An 18098-nucleotide genomic window follows, 5' to 3' on the forward strand; every position below is an offset into this window, starting at 1 on the left:
GATAAAGATTTTGTCACAAATGATAGCCTATATTGTAACACATATCAATTTCATTATGTACAGAGCCTGGACCTTCCCCATGTCAGGTTTGGTCAGGACAAAGTATATACGTATTCATGCAAAGTTGTCCAACTTTAAAATTTTATGTAACCCTACCTGACTCCAGTTTGAACTGTGTGCTTATTCATTTTGTGTCTCTGATGAAGCCATGGAGACTTAATAAAGAAGTCACCTTATGAGCAGTGAATCCTTAATTTTTGTCAGTCATACAGAAATACTTGATTTCAAGAGGAAAGACAGCTGAAAATGTAGTTATGTAAAGCTTTGACACAACATGGAAATTTAATTAGATATCCAAATTTGAATTTTATCATCAAATAAAATTTTAGAATAAATAAACACATTTTAAAGGAGTAAAGGGGAAAAGGGGATTAACATCTTTCAGCATGTGCATTTCCTGCTTTTTCCAGCAGTGATATTGCTAATTCTGTTGAAGGAAATTCACTGTTTAATGAGAGACAGCTGGTGAAAATAATATGTAAATAAGTTAGAATGCATGTAGACCTACATAATTAAGCAAAACTGAAACACTAATATAAAGTATATATATTATATTTTTTTCTCCCTTCGAATCTGGGAGGGTGGAACCCGAGCTCCAGCTATGGACGAGCCCCCAGGGGGCCCAACTTGATATTTTTTCATGGGGCCCAAAACCTCTGGCAGCCCCCCTGCACCTGGGGTACAATCCCTAGTTGACCTGAATTTGCATATTTTTGGCTTGTAGGAGGAAGCTAGTACTCAAAAAACCCAAGAATATCTGGGGAGCAAATGCTATCTCTGTGCAGAAAGGCCAGGAATTGTACCTGTGACCTTTATTCCTTCCTTTGAGGAAACAGAGCTACCGACTGTGCCGTCATACAGCCTGAAATCGAATCATTTAAGGTGGAAACTTCTATTCTGGGTATTTTTGTAATTTCAGGTAAACAAAAAAATAATAATAAAGCAAAGGAAACATTTAGTTAGGCTGGAAACTTGTTTCTATATTGTGGTTGACCCTGTGGCTGAGGTGTGACAGTAGGAGGAGGATATGAAGTGGAAAAGTAGAAGGGCTTGAAGGGTCTTTTATCAAGAAATATATAAATATAATTCATGAAACAACTTACTTGAATCCTCCTTGTTGAGCAGCTGCTGTGTAAGAGAGCTTGGAGAGCGTATCCATAACCTACAGTGAAACCAAGATTTTGTTTGTTAGAATGATTCAAAGACACGTCAAAAGAAGGTTAGGGTTCTCTTAAATGTAAAAACATGCTCAGAATTGTAAATGTAATTTAAAACCTAAGGAAATGTGTATTCCAATCTATTGTCGGACCATCTTAAACTGAGAAGAGTTTGAGTTAAAGAGCTTTCTGGAGTTTTCTACTTTCAGAAATGTTGTATGGTTTATCAGAAATTAAATGTTCAATTATTTTATTTATTTTGAACAACAAAGCCAAAGCAATGCAACACACACACACACACACACATATACAGTATATATCATTGGAATCACAAGAATCCTAGCTTTTGAGTGTTGCAAAAAAGATGCAGATCTGACGTGGAAGATTTTAATGTCCCACCCACAAGACTAATTTAGAGGCATAAAAAAATCATTGCTCAAATGATCACCAAAGCGCTTGGCTAATCACAGATGGTCAAGTAATTCATCCAACTGCCCAACCTTGTTTTGTACACACACAATGATACTGCAGCAATGATGGTGCAGCACTGTTTATTTACTGTTTATATGTCTGTTTTGTCCTCCCAAACAGGAAATCAACATAGGTCAGTGACTCAAGAACTCCCTGCTCTCCCGTTTTGCAGACATGTTTTGAGCAGTTAAAAAATGAAAACTTGTTAAACTCATGAAATACATGGCTTCAGGTTTTTAGTGTGCCACTCCAAGATAATCAGTGGCTCCCATCTGGAAGCCAAGTTCAAAACTTCCTGGAGCTGTAAACATTTTTGTGTCTGTCTCAGTGTGACGGTAGGGATTCTGCTTCTATAGGGGATGGTTAACCCCATTTCTCTGATGAAGCACTAAAGAAACCCTTGTAGTAAATGTTCTGTTCAGAACGTTCGGATCTGAACACACAGTTTAATAATAAAAAAAAACAGTTAATGTTAATGGGGTAAGAAATACCCCTGTGTGTACTTTATCTCCTCTTCCAGTGTGAGTGAGTGCTGTGGCTTTAGCACACACAGGTGTGCCTATACGAGTCTTTTTTAGGGTGCAAGACTTCCTTTAAAGCTGTCACACAGTTGCACTACAGCAAGTTATTAAAAGTAACTGGATACTTTTTTTTCCTCAAAACTTAAGTAGTACTTCATCATTTTACCCATGCACTCTCAGCATGCGCTGTAACACCATGTAGTGTTTTATCACAGCTGGAAAGGTAAAACAGACTTGGCTCTAAGTTGCTGAAATTTTTAATTTCTTCTCTGAGAGAAATTTGCCACGGATCATTTGATCTTTGATTTTATTTGGGAATGACAAGAATTTTTTTAGAAAAGGACAAAGAAGCGATCTTTTATATAACACCTCTGAAGATAAAAATCACGAGGCACTTCACAAAAACAGAAAAATAAAACATACAAACTTATTAAATCATTTCATAAAAAATGGGAAAAGTTAAAATTGTGATTTAAAAATGTAAGGAAAGAAAAAAATGAATGGGAAAAATGTATTCAGTGGATCCTGGGAAAGACAGAATTAGTAGAAAGAGCAGAATGAAAAGAAGGTAGTGATGAAAAATCAACCATTTTTAAATATGAAGTTAAAATCTCATTGGTCGTCACTCACTGGTAAAAGTTTTCCCGGGATTAAGCCCATTACCTGGGGGAGCAGTGAGCTACAGACACAGTCGTACTGAAGAACTATTTGGTGGTTTAACCCCCCAATCAAACCCTGTAATGCTAAGTGATAAGCGGGGAAGCATTGGGTCCCATTTGGGAGGAGGGGCCATCTAGGGCCGTGGGTAAACGGTTATTTTTAAAACGATTATTCTGACGATAATTTTAACGAATAGTCGACTATTCTAATGACTATTGAGACGATTAATCTAATTATTATTTTTCTATTGCACAATAAATAAAAAACAGAAAATCTCAAATTCCTCAAAAAAATTGATAAATTGTTACTGTAAGAGAATAAACCCAGGCCTTCCATTTTGTATAACACTGCTTTTATTTTGTTGCGGTTGGTTATGTTCTGGTGACGTGTAGAACTTGGGAGAGCAGGCTGCTGCCTGAGAGGTGGTTGGAGACGGAGTGTCTCCATGCTGCTTTGTTTTGGTCACTTATGTGCATGAGGCGAGTGGTGTTACGACCCTTCCTGGGGAGTTTGGCTCGTGTGCAAAAAGGAAGGGACAATAACATGGGATTTAAAAGTCAAAATGATGATCAGGTTTATTTGTTTGTTTGTTTATTTTTATTTCAAATATTAACAATTAAAAAATAAAGTAAATAACATCATTTGTAACAATCAACATTGTTTGAAATGGAGGTAGGTTGAATTATGCACTTTTAAGGCCCTACCCCTTTACACATTTAATATTTCAAAAGAGAAAAAAAATCCTATTTAAACTAAGAGTATCAATTCATTCATTTTAACAAATTCACCTTTTTTTTTCAAAAAATAAAGATCATGGAAAGGAAAAAAGAAATACAACAAAGTCACTGTTGCAACAGTGCAGTCCAACAAAATAAGGCTCTCATCTATATACAGCATCAATAATTTATAAACTTTTCTTGGTTTTTACTGCTCTTCATTTCTATATGAATTAAAAATTTGTTCTCTGAATTTTCTTTTAAATTGGCTTATGTTCTTACTTTGCTTTATGGCATCTGTTAGGCCATTCCATATTTTAATACCTGCCACTGAGATACATCAGCTTTTTAATGTTGTTCTGAAAGCATGTGTTTTAAAATTCAAATGGCCTTTTAGGTTGTACCCTCCATCCTTTACATGAAACAGTTTCATTATTTTTAGGGGAAGTTGGTTGTTTTTTTGCCTTATACAGTATTTGTGCTGTTTTAAATTGAACCAGATCTGGAAATTTCAGTAGTCCGGTCTTTGTAAATAGTTGATTAGTATATTCTTTGTATCCTGCTTGATTTATTAATCTAATAGCCCGTTTTTGCAATAAATTAATTGTTTGTAAGTTACTCTTGTATGTATTTCCCCACACTTCCATACAGTAACACAGATAGGGTAAGAGTAGTGTACAATATAATGTATGAAGAGCTTTACAATTGAGAATATGTTTTATTTTTGCTAGGATGGCAAGACTCCGAGCCAACTTCCCCCTAACATATTCAATTTGTGGTTTCCAGCAGATTTTATGGTCCACGATTACCCCAAGAAATTTAAATTCAATAACCCTTTCAATTTTAATCCTATCAATAGTTATATTTACTACAATATTTTTATGTGTTTTCAAAATAACATGAATTTTGTTTTATCTAGATTTAAAGATCATTTATTTGTATGAAACCATTTTTATACCATGTATTTCTTTTGTGATTACCCCAAGAATCTGCTGCAAATCCACTCCAGTACAAAGAATGTTTGTGTCGTCTGCAAATAAAACAAATTTGAATAGCATTGATACTTTATGTATATCATTTATGTACATAATAAACATTTTTGGTCCTAGGATGGATCCTTGGGGTACCCCACAATTGATATTCATGAGTCTAGATTTATTTTGATCTATCTGTACTAACTGTTGCCTATTAGTTAAGTAGCTTTTAATCCAATCCAATAATACTATACCTCTGAACCCATACCTCTCCAGCTTTTCTAATAAAATATCATGGTTGACAGTTGTGGCATGAACGGACGAGCTCGAACAATGGAGCTATGAAGCTAACAAGCACATACTGCAAGAACAGAGATACATCAGAGACAAACTAGAAGATATCGAAGCAAGAGCAAGGAGGAACAATTTGAGGGTGAATGGAATTAAAGAAAGTAAGGAATGAACAAGGAGAAGAATCGCTCAAGAAAAATAAGGCGAACATAAAGGTAAAAAAATAATAAAAATGTTGGTTAACAAGAGACACTAAAGGATTAGAGCAGTGTTGCCAACTCCCCCTGATAGAAAGTAGCTGAAGTTGACCCAGAAAGTCACCCAGATGTCGCCAGATGATGTAAAATGCTAATTTACATATTTATGACGTCATCACGCCAGATTGGCTTTCATTTTCCCCACAGAGCTCCGGGAGTTGACGTCACTTCTCCCGGCATGCAACAGTTCAAATCAAAACAATGCCATATTGGAAGGCAGAAGCCTGCAGCTGGACTAACTCAATCAAATGGGAAAAATGGTAGATTCCTATTGTGCCCCAGGATGCAGAACAGATGCGGACGACATAAGGAATGAGCCATCTACAGGATTCCCCAAGATCCGGAGCGCCGCAAACGTTGGATCATTGTAATAAAATGCACTAGTGACCGGGCTAAAATGAAACTGTGGGATCCCGAGAGTAAAGGTTTTCGCTTATGCAGTGACCACTTCATATCAGGTACTGTGTATGATATTTATTTTAAATGCAGTTATTACGATTCTTAGTGGGCTTCCTAAACTTATTTTGGCGTGGCTTTTTCTGTCTTATTACTCATAGCAACAAGGAAACGTCACGTAAAATGTTGCCTCGTGATTTCTGCGTGCTGCTGTTTACGTGTCTTATGATCACAGCAACTAACCGGTTAAGCTGTATTTAATTTTTAAGCAGTGGTTGATCAATTGTCAGATCACACATAAAAAGCACTTTGGATTGCTATTATCTGTCTCACCGAGACAGCTCTCAGACAGATCCTGAGACGCTCCTGCCTGACATATTTATTTTATTCACGGAAAAAAATCAAACTAGTGATTTCTCTTGGTGTTCATTTTATACATTCAAACAGCATAGCACTCTATGTAAACTACTTACATGTAAATCTATGTTATTTGTCCATCCATCCATTTTCATCCGCTTATCCGGAGTCGGGTTGCGGGGGCAGTAGCCTAAGTCGAGATGCACAGACTTCCCTCTCCCCAGCCACTTGGGCCAGCTCCTCCGGGGGAATCCCAAGGCGTTCCCTGGCCAGGTCCGGTAAGAAGTCCGCTCCGACAGCTTCTGGTGTTTTTAAAAAGTATCCCAGGGGCACGGTAAGGGTCGGAGATGTTTAGTCTATTTAATTTCTGACTATATAAAACGATTTCTTCGATTTTAAAGTGTGAAGTAAACTCAGATGAAGTAAAATCCAAGCCGATCGCGTTCATTTTGTTTACCTTTTTTCCTGCCAACATGGCGTCTACTCTGAGAGTCACGTGACATCCGGAGCTCTACAGCATCTAATATGTATATATATATATATATATATATATATATATATATATATATATATATATATATATATATATATATATGTTTTCCTCTGCCGTGTGCTCGTTGGCCACTTGTGCACATCCTTGTGCACTCACAAACACAGTTTGCTCCCTCTCAGTGTATAAATGACCTCTCGCCATGTATATTTTCACTATAGAGGTTCTAACTTCCACGCGCGAGTCCCGTTCACACGCGTGATGTGGACCCGTGCATGCATTTTGGCACCCATCTGACGCCATACTATTTGCCTCCCCCTACAGCTCAAGAGAAGAAAGAAGATCAGAACTCTTTTCTTCTATTTAAATAATAACAAATACCTGTGTTAGTCCAAATAATCATGTAAAACTCATTGTTAAATCAATCTGTGAAATGAGAATATTAATTACTTGATACTATAATCCTATGATAGTATTTTAATAAGTAATATAACTTTTAAACTACACACTAGACTAATCACATGTAATGTTAATCACATGACACATTCCTTTGTCTCTCCAATCAGAGCTTTCCTTTCTGACGCGTGGCATGATCTGTGCGGTGTTTATATTTGTGTCCAATTTTGATTCGTCCATAAATCAAAACATCTGAATTATAAAACTAACTCCCACGTCACCCTTAACTCAGTTCAAACGTTAGAGAGTTGCGAGCCAGCCACTCGTAACTTTTTAACCACAAAGAATCTAACGACAAGCTGAAAAATAAACCTGTTGCAAGCTCCAACTGATGCAACGCTCCTTCAGAGTAAAAGCCGAACTCAATGACTCTTCATTGGTCCCGCTGATGCTGTCAACCAACTGCCGCTTACCTGGGGCATTCCAAGACTAGTCTGTCGTACTGTACGCTGTTTCACCGGCTGCGGTACCAAAAGGGGGGGTTGAGAACCTGGCATTCTGGATCTACACGGAGGTCTCCACAAGGGTATGTAGCTCGGCAAGATAGCGTCTGAATGTGGTTTTTGAAACTCCGACTGTAGTTTAGAGCAAAACATCCGCTCCCACACAGAACTAAGGCTTCTCCGGAAACAAGAGTTCTGATAACATTCCACATTTACACCATCTATCTTGCCTCATTCACAACCTAGATCCATTCATCACACAGTGTTAAGAGTAAAGGTAGAGTTAGCCTTGTTTTAAATTGTTTAGAAATAAATCTTAAACTTTAAAACTTGTCTCTCTCTCTCTTTGACTCTGGGTTATTACGAAATGTTACCTAATCCATCAATGAAAAGTTCCGATCTTCTGGTTAAAGATAGTATTCAAAGATACATCAAATTGATTTTGTATTTTCTATGGAATCTCACCTTTGATGGTTTCCTACGTAAGATGTAACTATTGATGCACTACACCAACAATACAATTCAACAAATGGAATAAACAAATATCAAGATTCCTTTGGAAAAGCAAAAACCCAAGAATTAGAAAATCTACCCTGCAACTAGCAAAAGAACAAGGAGGGAGGGCTGTGCCAAACATAAATTGGTACTGCCAGGCAGCGCAAATTGGACCACTCATAGATTGGTGTGACCCACAAAACTTAAACCACTGGAAAACAATAGAGACAGAAGGAAAATAAATACCAATCCAAACATTACTGGGGGAAAATACCAAAAATGAATATTGGACAAAAAATATAGAAAAATTGGACGCAACAAAGTTTAGCTTGGAAACCTGGTGGAAGATAAGCAAGAAACTAAAAATAGACAGAGAAATAAGATTACTAAGATGGATAGGTTGGGACTCGGACTTTGAACTGGGAAAGATGGACCATAGATTCAAAAAATGGAACGAGACAAGAATGACAGCAATAGGAACAATTCAGAAAAAAGGGGTGCTAAACAGCTTTAAAAAATTTGAAGTGGAAAATAAGGATATGTTTAGATATCTACAACTAAGAGACTACTATACCAACCGAATTCAAAATAAAATTCAAGGGAATAATCAAATAATAACAATGATGATTCAAACATACAAAACCAGCACCCAAAAGATAACTATCCTTAATATATAAAACATTAATAACTATAGAAAACCAATCAATGCGATATTTCAAAGAAAAATGGGCAAAGGAAATTCAGGAAGAAATACTGGAAGGGGAATGGGATGAGATGTGGGAAACACAAAATAGGACAACACAATCACAAAAATGGAGGGAATTTGCCTGGCAGAACCAAATAAGATACTTTATCACACCTAAAATTACAAGTAAACAAATACAGAAACAAATGAGCTGTTGGAGGAATTGTGGAAATATAAACCCCAACCATACCTATATATTCTGGGATTGCAAGAGAATAAAACCTTTTTGGAACCAAATATACAAGAACACCAAAATAATATATTGTATTCCACAGACATTTAAATTAATGTACCTAGGATCCATACAGGAAGAAATAGCAAAGGGAGATCAATACCTAATGAGGATACTTATGATAGCAGCCAAGAAGGCAATCACCAGGAAATGGCTCAGATCGGAGACCCCAACAATAGAAGAATGGAGGACAATAGTTGAAGATATACAGGAAATGGAGACACTGACCTACAGACTAAGACTGAAAGAGGAACAAATGCAAAAACAATGAGCTAAATGGAGACGTAATAAGCATATGGTTATGGGAAAATAAATGTCAAGGAGAAACCTGCAGATGAGCTGACCTTTATTTTATTTTATTTTGTTTTATTATTTATATATATTTTTTGCATTATAAGTACTCAAAAGGAAAAGTTGAATAATGAATGATAGGTAAGAGTAAGAAAGTCAAGAAGATAGAAATAGAAAGACAGAGGGTTTGACAGGGGAAGGAATAGAAACGTGTGAACAAATAAGAGAATGAGAAGAAAAGAAGAAAAAGACAAAGAGTGAAATGAATAAAGGTGGAAGAATACAAATGAAGGAAGACCACTAGAAAACCACCAAGGGAAAATGAAAAGAACTCATTATGAAGACGAAAAAACTCAGGAAGAACTTAACACTAAAAATATTATGAATGCTGAGTATGATGGGGAATGCGTTTCTAATGTAAAAGTGTATAAATAAAAGTTTCCAAAAAAAATAATTCCCTCTCGATTTCAGAAGTTTTAATTGGGACAGTTTCAGTACCTTCCAGAATGAGCCATTTAAGGACCCTGTTCTTTGAGGAAAACTAGCTGGAGCTGACCACGCCCACCCATCTTCTGCCCAGAATGCTGTAAGCTGAGAAGCTCCAACATCTGGTAGAGGTAGAGTTGCTGCTACTCCAGCAGCAGCTCTTTCTTGCACATGAGAGGTGGTTCTATTCTAATTTCTCCGTTTGTGACATCACAAACAGAGACTTTTTTAAATGGCTTGGTTTGGCCACATAATTCCTAAAACTAAAATTGCATTGTTTATAGAGGCATTAGAGACTCACATGGCATCACAAAAATATGAAAAAGGTGAGTTTTGCATAATATGTCCTCTTTAAGAAAGAACAATTATGCATCTTGTTCATCAAAGAGTAAAGAAAATGGTTCATTTGCTTTTCATGAAGAGATAACTAAATGCACTCATTCATTCACCTGGTCCCTTCACCTGTCTTTCCTGCAGGCTGCTGTTTGCAGCCACAGTGGAGCTTTTACTAACTCAGCAGTGGGATGTCGGTTAGAAAGCTCTCATTAGATATCCAGCGGACTAATGCTCAGCCTATGAGTTGAAGTTGGCACAACTCAAGCCCAAGTGGATTAAACTGGCTGAGATTTAAGATGCTCCCTTGGGAATGTTTGGTCAAAACCAGGACATGCATTTGTTGCTCTGCTTTACAAGCCTTCTTGGTGACTATCCAACTCAATCGCCAGGTCCAAACTGCAGACACAAACATTCCCATGATGCAGAGCAATCTTTTCCCCTCCAGAACCTTGTAAATTTGATGGATAACCTTTGAACATGGCAGAGATTATGCCACCCAGTTTGAATGTAGTGTACATATTTGCAGGCAGCGTCTCCCTTGTGGGATTACCAGCTGCCAGATTAACTGGAAGCTTCTTTAAAACACAAAAAACTGGACAGAAAGTAAAAATGCACACACGGATTCTCACACAACCCTAACCCAGCTGTTAATTTAACATTTTAATCACCTCTCATATAACAAATTACCTGACATGCTGCAATATGACACTTCATCATTTAGACATGGGATTTAAATTATGCAAATGCCAAGAATGTGCCTAATAAATGTTGCGTTGCATCATGGAACTTAAAGGCAAAGCTAGGAAGAAGGCAGTTCAGAGCAGCCATGCTTTATTCATAGGTGTTTGTCAGGCCCTCATGCTTTGAGCAACAGATTACTGGGGCAGAGCACTGCAGACCCACTGACCTAGTCACACACACACACACACACACACACACACACACACTGAAAACCACCTCCAACAATAACACAACAATAATCTTTTCAAAGGTGCACTATCAAGATTTCCATCAAATGCTCTCTTACACGAGTATGCACGGCTACTAAAAAGAAATGCAACCTCTGCTTATGTCAAAAGGTGCTGCAGAAATATTGAAATCTTTCATTAAATATTCTTAAAGTATATATTTATGTTCAGTTTCATTCAGGAACACAAGATTTAGCTCCGTGTTGTTGGTTCTTATGTGATATATATATATATATATATATATATATATATATATATATATATATATATATATATATATATATATACTGTGTGTGTGTGTGTGTGTGTGTGTGTGTGTGTGTGTGTGTGTGTGTGTGTGTGTGTGACTATATATAATATTTTAAAAAAAAATTATTTTACATCAAAATGCTGCAAAAAAACACAAATCTTTGTCTCACCTTTCCAAAATCTCGAACATCAAAGAGATCAAAAGCATCAAACAAGTCATTTTTCTTCATTCCAAAAACTTCACAGCAGGAATTCAGGAAGGTCCTGATGTTTTTTAAGCACAGGAACTGCAAAAATAACAAAATATGATCATTAGCTCTAATATCAACAGATTTAAAGCAACTCAATCAATCAAAATGTATTTATAAACTGCTTTTCACTCAGAAAATGTAACTCAAAGTGCTTTACAGATTTAAAAGACCCCACATATCCCACAAATGGACACCGACACTGGGCGCCCAGAGGAGGGAGGGCGAGGGCCCACACCTACACCCAAGCACTGCCTGAAGAGCACCCAGGCCACTTCTGCCTCCAGGACCAGGATTGGGCACCCCTTAGAAGAACAAACCAACTGGTTCTAAGTGATCTGCCATTAAAGAGGCAATGTGTAGTTTTTACCATAAATTTCTGGAAATATCCATCAAAATGTTGTTGAAAATGAATGAAATGATGCCCAGTTGTTGAAATTTTTTGGCGACTTTTGTGCCATACAACCATAAAAATGAGGTCTAAAATACATGTGAGCGGGTCTAAGTCTCTGGGTGACGCCATATTAGATGCCATGTATCCTTCTACGGGAGTCCATGAGGACAAAATACATTTACTGGTTTGTAACAAATGGTTACAAAACTTTCATCATTCTTAAACATTGTTGTTTTACACATTTACCTCTTCACTCGTTGTCAGTGATGAAAGGGAGTCTCATGTGCTTGTTATTTTGATAAAGTTAGCACTCCCCAGGGCTTTTTGACCCTAATGAGCATCCATTGGTAAGGTCTTACTCCAACACAAAAATACTGCTTGCTTGCAACGATTTAGGTATCTACTGTCCCCTATCGCCTGAAAAAATACACACTGTCATTTTAAGTAGAGTTTTAATCCTGATTACGGCCCTGAGAAGCTGATGTTGCTTTAATAAAAGGGAAGGTGAGCCACAAATCCTGAAAACTGAAACTGAAAACTTAAAAGTTCTGTTTTGGTGTCACTTCCTTTTAGGATGTGAGTCTTTGGGCCTGAGGTCACATGATGCTCAGAAACACACTTTGGATTTAAGGTGGAGGTTTGGGTTCAGAGTGGCTTGCAAACTCCAAAAAAGTCACTGAACATGTTGGTTGTGTGACGATCTGCAGAGAAAACTGATATCTTACAAGATTCTTGGAAACTTTTTTTTATCTCATCAACTCATCGTGGCAACGCCCGTAATCACCCCCACCGCCCCCCGGGGCTGGTGGTCTGCAGAGGAAGTGCTTGAGCATGGTGGTTTTGCACCACTAAGCACATTCACGTCTGACAAACTCAAATCTTGTGAATTGCATTTTTGAGGAATTGGCTGTAAAATATATTTAGTTTAGCTAAATTCCAGTGTGTTTTGATGAATTTTGTTTCCTTAATTTGCTAAAGGCTCTTTGGTGTGATTGAAATTTTGAAAGAAAAACATCTCAGGATGGACTTTTCCCAAAACGTCAGCTCTAATTCGCCTTGTTTTGATAGCAGCGCGCTGTCTTCCTGTCCTCCGAGTTATTCCCTTTGAACTCCTGCTGCCATTACTAAGATCTGAGCTCAGCGGGGGACAATGAAAATGCCATTTAGAAATCTGGAGCTCACTGACACACATGCCTTCCTCAAACCATGCTCATATGGCCTACAGCTGCAGGCCATGAGACTCAATTGTTCAGTCTGATGCTTTCAGTCTCTAGAAGATAAAAGACAAGTCAGCTCAGCAGACAGCAGATACTGACTGACGGCCGCAATTCGTGTGCTTAAAATCTGGTCCAAATTTTCAATTAACAATAAATTTAGGCAAATTTAAGTGTGGCTACATGTGTAAAAATGGATGTATTATCTGGTGAATCTTGTGGCAAAAACATCAACCTCGACTCAAAAATGTCACCGGTATAAAACGACTCATCAATTTGTGTTTTTTATGTGTAACGTTCAAATGTTTAGCAGTTTCATCCAAAGCAACTTTCAAAGGAGAATGTAAGAAGGCAGTTACCCCTGAGGCTGATAATGAAAGTTTTACTAAATAAGAAGTTTTATCTCCTAGTTGATCTACAGGGTCTAAATGATGAGTCCCTTCATCGTTTGTGGTAATGTCATACTTTCAAAAAGGCACAAAAAAGATGTAATCACCGGTGATGCTGCTTGCGGGTGCTGCTGCACAGGAAGTCTAGCTCTATCAGTCATTACATTTTATTAGTGAGCACTTAGGAAACTTCTGCTGCTCATGCTTTGGTTAGCATTAGTACTTTTTTGTTGTTGTTTTTTCCAGATTAACAAAGGAGAATGGCAAGATATGATGTAAGAAACAAAAACAACTAAAGTCTGCTAAAAATATGTATTTGTCTCCAGGGTTAATCATAAACTGTACAAGTTTCCAACAATAGGGGGTGGATCAAAGTGAGGATTTTATCAGACCTCTCCAGTGGCAGTGAGGAGTTTCTCAGGCAAAGAAATACAGATTCGGTGGTGAAAGCAGTGGCAGATGGTGAAAAAAAATTCTCAGTCCACAATAAGTATTAAAATAAACTACACTTCCAAAACAAACAATAATTTCTCTCCTCCAAATAAGCAGTCTTCCAGAAAGTCAATTTTCAGATTTACAGATATGGTAAAACTAAAATAAATACTGTGTGAGCCTTTAATAGAAACTGCAATCAATAACCCTGTGTGTCTCAATCATCTGCTCAAAGTTGTGCTGCTCAAAGCAAAATATTCAGTTTAGCCAGTAGGTGGCAGTAGGACTGGGCGCGATATACGGCCTAAAAATAAAATCTCCGATTTTATTTTTTTTTTCGATTTTACAATTTTTTTCCAATTCTCTCTCCCTCTCAGTTATTAAGAATAGCAATAAGTACAAATGGAAGACACTTAAAGCCAATTTTGCTTTTTATTTAATCACAAACAAGTCAAATGTAACCCTCATTTCTGAGATGAATAATGAATAAATGAACACCCTCTTGGAAAAAACGTGCCACGCTCCAAACAACGGATGATTTAATTCCTTTCTTAGGAACAAACTTCCCACTCTCAACAGTGGCCATGGAGTCGCTTGTTGTTGCTGTTTTGTGTGCGTGCTGTGACGTTGTTGTAGTGATTATGTGAAACTAACACTAAGGAAGCTTCGGGGGACCAAAAAGGTACTATTTCGTAAAAATTCAATTTACTTTTTTTTTTTATCGCCCGCAACAAAAATTTCTAATTCATTCATTAAATCGATGTATCGCCCAGGCCTAGTAACAGACATACAAAAAATGCTGTTTGAACATTTTAATCCCATAAAATTAGAATAAATAAAAACAATTTACAGCAACAGCTATGATTTTAGCTTTATATTAAACCAACAGTGTGTGTGTGTGTGTGTGTGTGTGTGTGTGTGTGTGTGTGTGTGTGTGTGTGTGTGTGTGTGTGTGTGTGTGTGTGTGTGTGTGTGTGTGTGTGAATGAGAAAGTGAGAGACTGGAAATGAGAACCAGCACCTTATAGCATGCAGCTAGTGGTTTTCTGTATCAGGGGTGCTGGATGACAGAGCCCCAGAGACATAAAACTCATGGATGCTAATTGACCCAAAATTCCCCAGTTCTCCCTAGCAACTAAATATGATTGGCTGTTTGGGTGCAGTTCAGGGGCACTTTTTCCAGTGCCCCAAGAGTGAAACTAAAGTCTGGTGGAGGAAATTCACTGTTTAATGAGAGACGGCTGGTTCAGATTAATTGTCGGCACACACACTTAAGCAAATCTGACACATTTGTAGTAAATATATTTTAGTTTTATTGACTTTTTCAATTTATTCTCTCCCTTCAAGTCAGGGAGGGTGGCACCCCAGTGCCCCCTATAAACAAACTGCCACTGGGTGAAAGATTTGCAACTTTTAATTTAAGAAATTTAAATGATAAAACAACTATATGAAAAGCAATAAAACAGGACTGTTATTAAAAGTATGGTCTTCTCAAAGGTTACTTAGTTTGCCTGCAGAGACTTTTTGACAAAGAACATCAACGTCAATTTCAGAATGTGTCAGAGACTAAATGTCTTCAGTTGACAAGCTTCACAATTTCAAAGCAAAATGAGGGAAAGCAGTTGGATTTGAACCTTTTTAACAGTGAGTTTATTTTGTTGTTTTTGCAGGAAATGTGGCAAAAATAAGCAAAAACACATGGGCATTCCCACAAATAACTTTGTTTGGATAGCTGTCCTGATGTTAATCTTCTACCAAACAGAAGCCTCGAACCTCTGGACTTCAACTCGCTTACTGAGCAAATAAATCCAAGTTGACCCATTTTTACATAAAGCACAATATAGTTCGTATACTTCCTGTTGTGATTTTATAGATCATCCTACCTGGGACATCTGTGGCCTGAGATTGATCTCCTTCAGGTTGATGGTTTGGGGTTTCAGGTTGTTGAGCAGCTGGCACAGCAACACCCCGTCCCGCAGGGTCTGAGCCAGGTCGAACACCTGCGCCGAGTCCGCCGTGACCCGGTGGTTTGCTGGCAGCACGTTGCAGCCGATCAGCCACATCGCGCACTGCCTCCAGTACTCCATATCGGTGCAAACAGCAGGTCAGTAGCAAATATAAATCTCGGAGCTGGTTTTAAATGTGCTCACGGCATGGCAGAGAGGAGCAGCGTGCTGCGCCGCGAGTCCGCGTCTCCAAACTCCAGCATCGCTTCTGAAGGGCGACGGACCTGCTGCGGATTATGAGAGCTACACATGGGGCGGCTGATGTGCAACCCCCCGTGTCTGAGCGAACGTCCCCTTCCTCCTTTGTAACTCTGCAAAGAGCAGCACGTTATAACATCTTAAAGCAGCCTGATAGAAAATGATGCTGAAATTTGAGCTGCAGCCTGCAGGGTCTTGTCTTATTTTGACAAATCAGACAGATGTAAAATTAAGATTACAGTTGTTTCAACAATTTCCACATTTTAACCATTTTGAGAAGATGAAGTCTGTATTGGTTGCCAAAATTTGGCTCAGGGGACAATTTTGGGTCTCCAAACACTAAATTGAGGGTCTGATCTCCAGAAGTGAAATACATTTGAAAATAAATCTAAAACACCGACTGTGTGAAACTCATATATTTAAATTTTGAGGGACTCCTGAAGGAAACCACAATTTTATCACTCTCTTAATTGGAAGGATGGAACTTTTTGGTCATAATAAATTGACTTTCATACTGAAAGATTGGGCTGAGAGAGAGAGAGAGAGAGAGAGAGAGAGAGAGAGAGAGAGAGAGAGAGAGAGAGAGAGAGAGAAAGGAAGGGAAAAGATCAAAATTATGAGGTGCATCAGTTGAACAAACTTTTTACAAATAAATTAAGATTTGCTTTAAATGAGAAAAAAATGGGAAGAAATTGTGATTAAAATTTTGAGGAAAATGAGAGATTACATGAATAAGAAAGAGGGTAAATCAGTGGATCCCGGGAAGGGTGGAACAGGTAGAAAGAGCAGAACAAGAGGATGAAGGCCACATCAAAGCCAGCCTGAACAGTTTAGTTTCATGGGGTCTGGGGGCCACAGCACCTGGTGCGCTGCACAACCGGTAGGATATGGTCACTGGACCTCAGGGACCTGCTGGGGGTGTGGGAATTGAGAAGATCACCAATGTAACATCATGCTTGTCCGTAGAGCCCTAAAAATCAGAACCAGGATGTTAAAATGAACCCTGTTTTACAAATAAATGATCAGTGAAACATTCTAAAAGAACACAATCAAAACAGTGGAATGTATGGAAGTAAATCTTATGACAATAGAGTTAAAAACATCTGTATTAACGACAAATGATGAGTTATGGATGCTGCTGTACAAATAGGATGACTTTGAACAGGAAGAGTCTCTAAGATTTAAACTAAAAAACTGATTAATGTAAGGAAAACAAAAAACAAGAAAGAATTTAGAATGTTTGAATAATCCAAAGGTAAATTTAGATTCTTGACCTAATGAGAAATTGAGAAAGAAATAATCTAATTAAGTGAGATTACTAAATTCTCTTATACATTATTATCCCCCAATGTTGTCGTTTGGACCCACTGGTTATATTTTCACACAGCAAACGTTGGAGGAGAGGTGTTAGCAATGATCTTAGCACCCCATACTCCTTTTCAACCGTTGAGAAAAGCCTCATGTGCTGCAGTGTAATTTTTACCATTCAAAGAATCATCCCACATGGACTGCATAAAGGTGATTAATCTGTTTTTATGTGTGCTGGGAAGCTGCCATCTCTGTTTCGGATGGTGACGGATCAGGGGATCTGACAGATGCAGAGAGAATTCCTCCTGCTGCGGGTAGATCACTGCTGTTAAGCCCCTGATAAACACAGGAAGGAAGCCATATAGGATCCCAGCATGTGGAGCCAGATGTTTCTGTAGACACACATCAGGTTCATTAGCTCCAAGAAACAGGTTGCTCTCTTGCTCATTCAATGCAACTCAGAAATAAAAGTCAAAACATGAACAAATTCTTTCAGTTCCTGTTTGTTGTTTTGAGTTTAATTTCCCTGAAAATAAACAGAATGATAACAAGCAAAAATGGTATAACAGACATAAATAATCGAGCCATTAAGAGACCTGAAGTGTAACAACAGTCGAACATAGTGGTCTTTTCAGTAAATAGCCTCTTACTTATCTAATTACATATCAATTATTGTGCAATTATGACTTAAATCTGCACAAATTTTAAATTAACTATTTTACTTTGACTTTTAATTATTAATTATTATTGTTGTTGTTTTTATTATTATTATTATTATTATTATTATTATTGCTAAAAATCATTCATCTTAAATTGTATACTATTATGCATGTTGTTGAGGCACGTTGACACCACAGAT

The 18098-nt window shown here is 37.7% G+C and overlaps 1 protein-coding gene across 3 annotated transcripts in view; it reads right to left on the bottom strand.

Annotated features, from left to right (window-relative positions):
- Positions 1 to 16026, bottom strand: part of LOC107383565 (guanine nucleotide exchange factor VAV3) — a 91375-nt gene extending 75349 nt beyond the window's left edge. For all 3 annotated transcript variants that reach the window (XM_015956295.3, XM_015956296.3, XM_015956294.3), the window contains exons 1-3: positions 15611 to 16026; positions 11222 to 11338; positions 1164 to 1222 (exon numbers count right to left, since the gene is read on the bottom strand). In XM_015956295.3, the coding sequence (XP_015811781.1) occupies positions 1164 to 1222; positions 11222 to 11338; positions 15611 to 15814 (380 nt within the window). In that variant the 5' untranslated portion in view covers positions 15815 to 16026. The remainder of the gene's footprint in view (positions 1 to 1163; positions 1223 to 11221; positions 11339 to 15610) is intronic.
- Between the last annotated feature and the right edge of the window lie 2072 nt (positions 16027 to 18098).

This window comes from Nothobranchius furzeri, chromosome 11 (genome assembly GCF_043380555.1).
Source record: "Nothobranchius furzeri strain GRZ-AD chromosome 11, NfurGRZ-RIMD1, whole genome shotgun sequence".
Classification (NCBI taxonomy): Eukaryota; Metazoa; Chordata; class Actinopteri; order Cyprinodontiformes; family Nothobranchiidae; genus Nothobranchius; species Nothobranchius furzeri.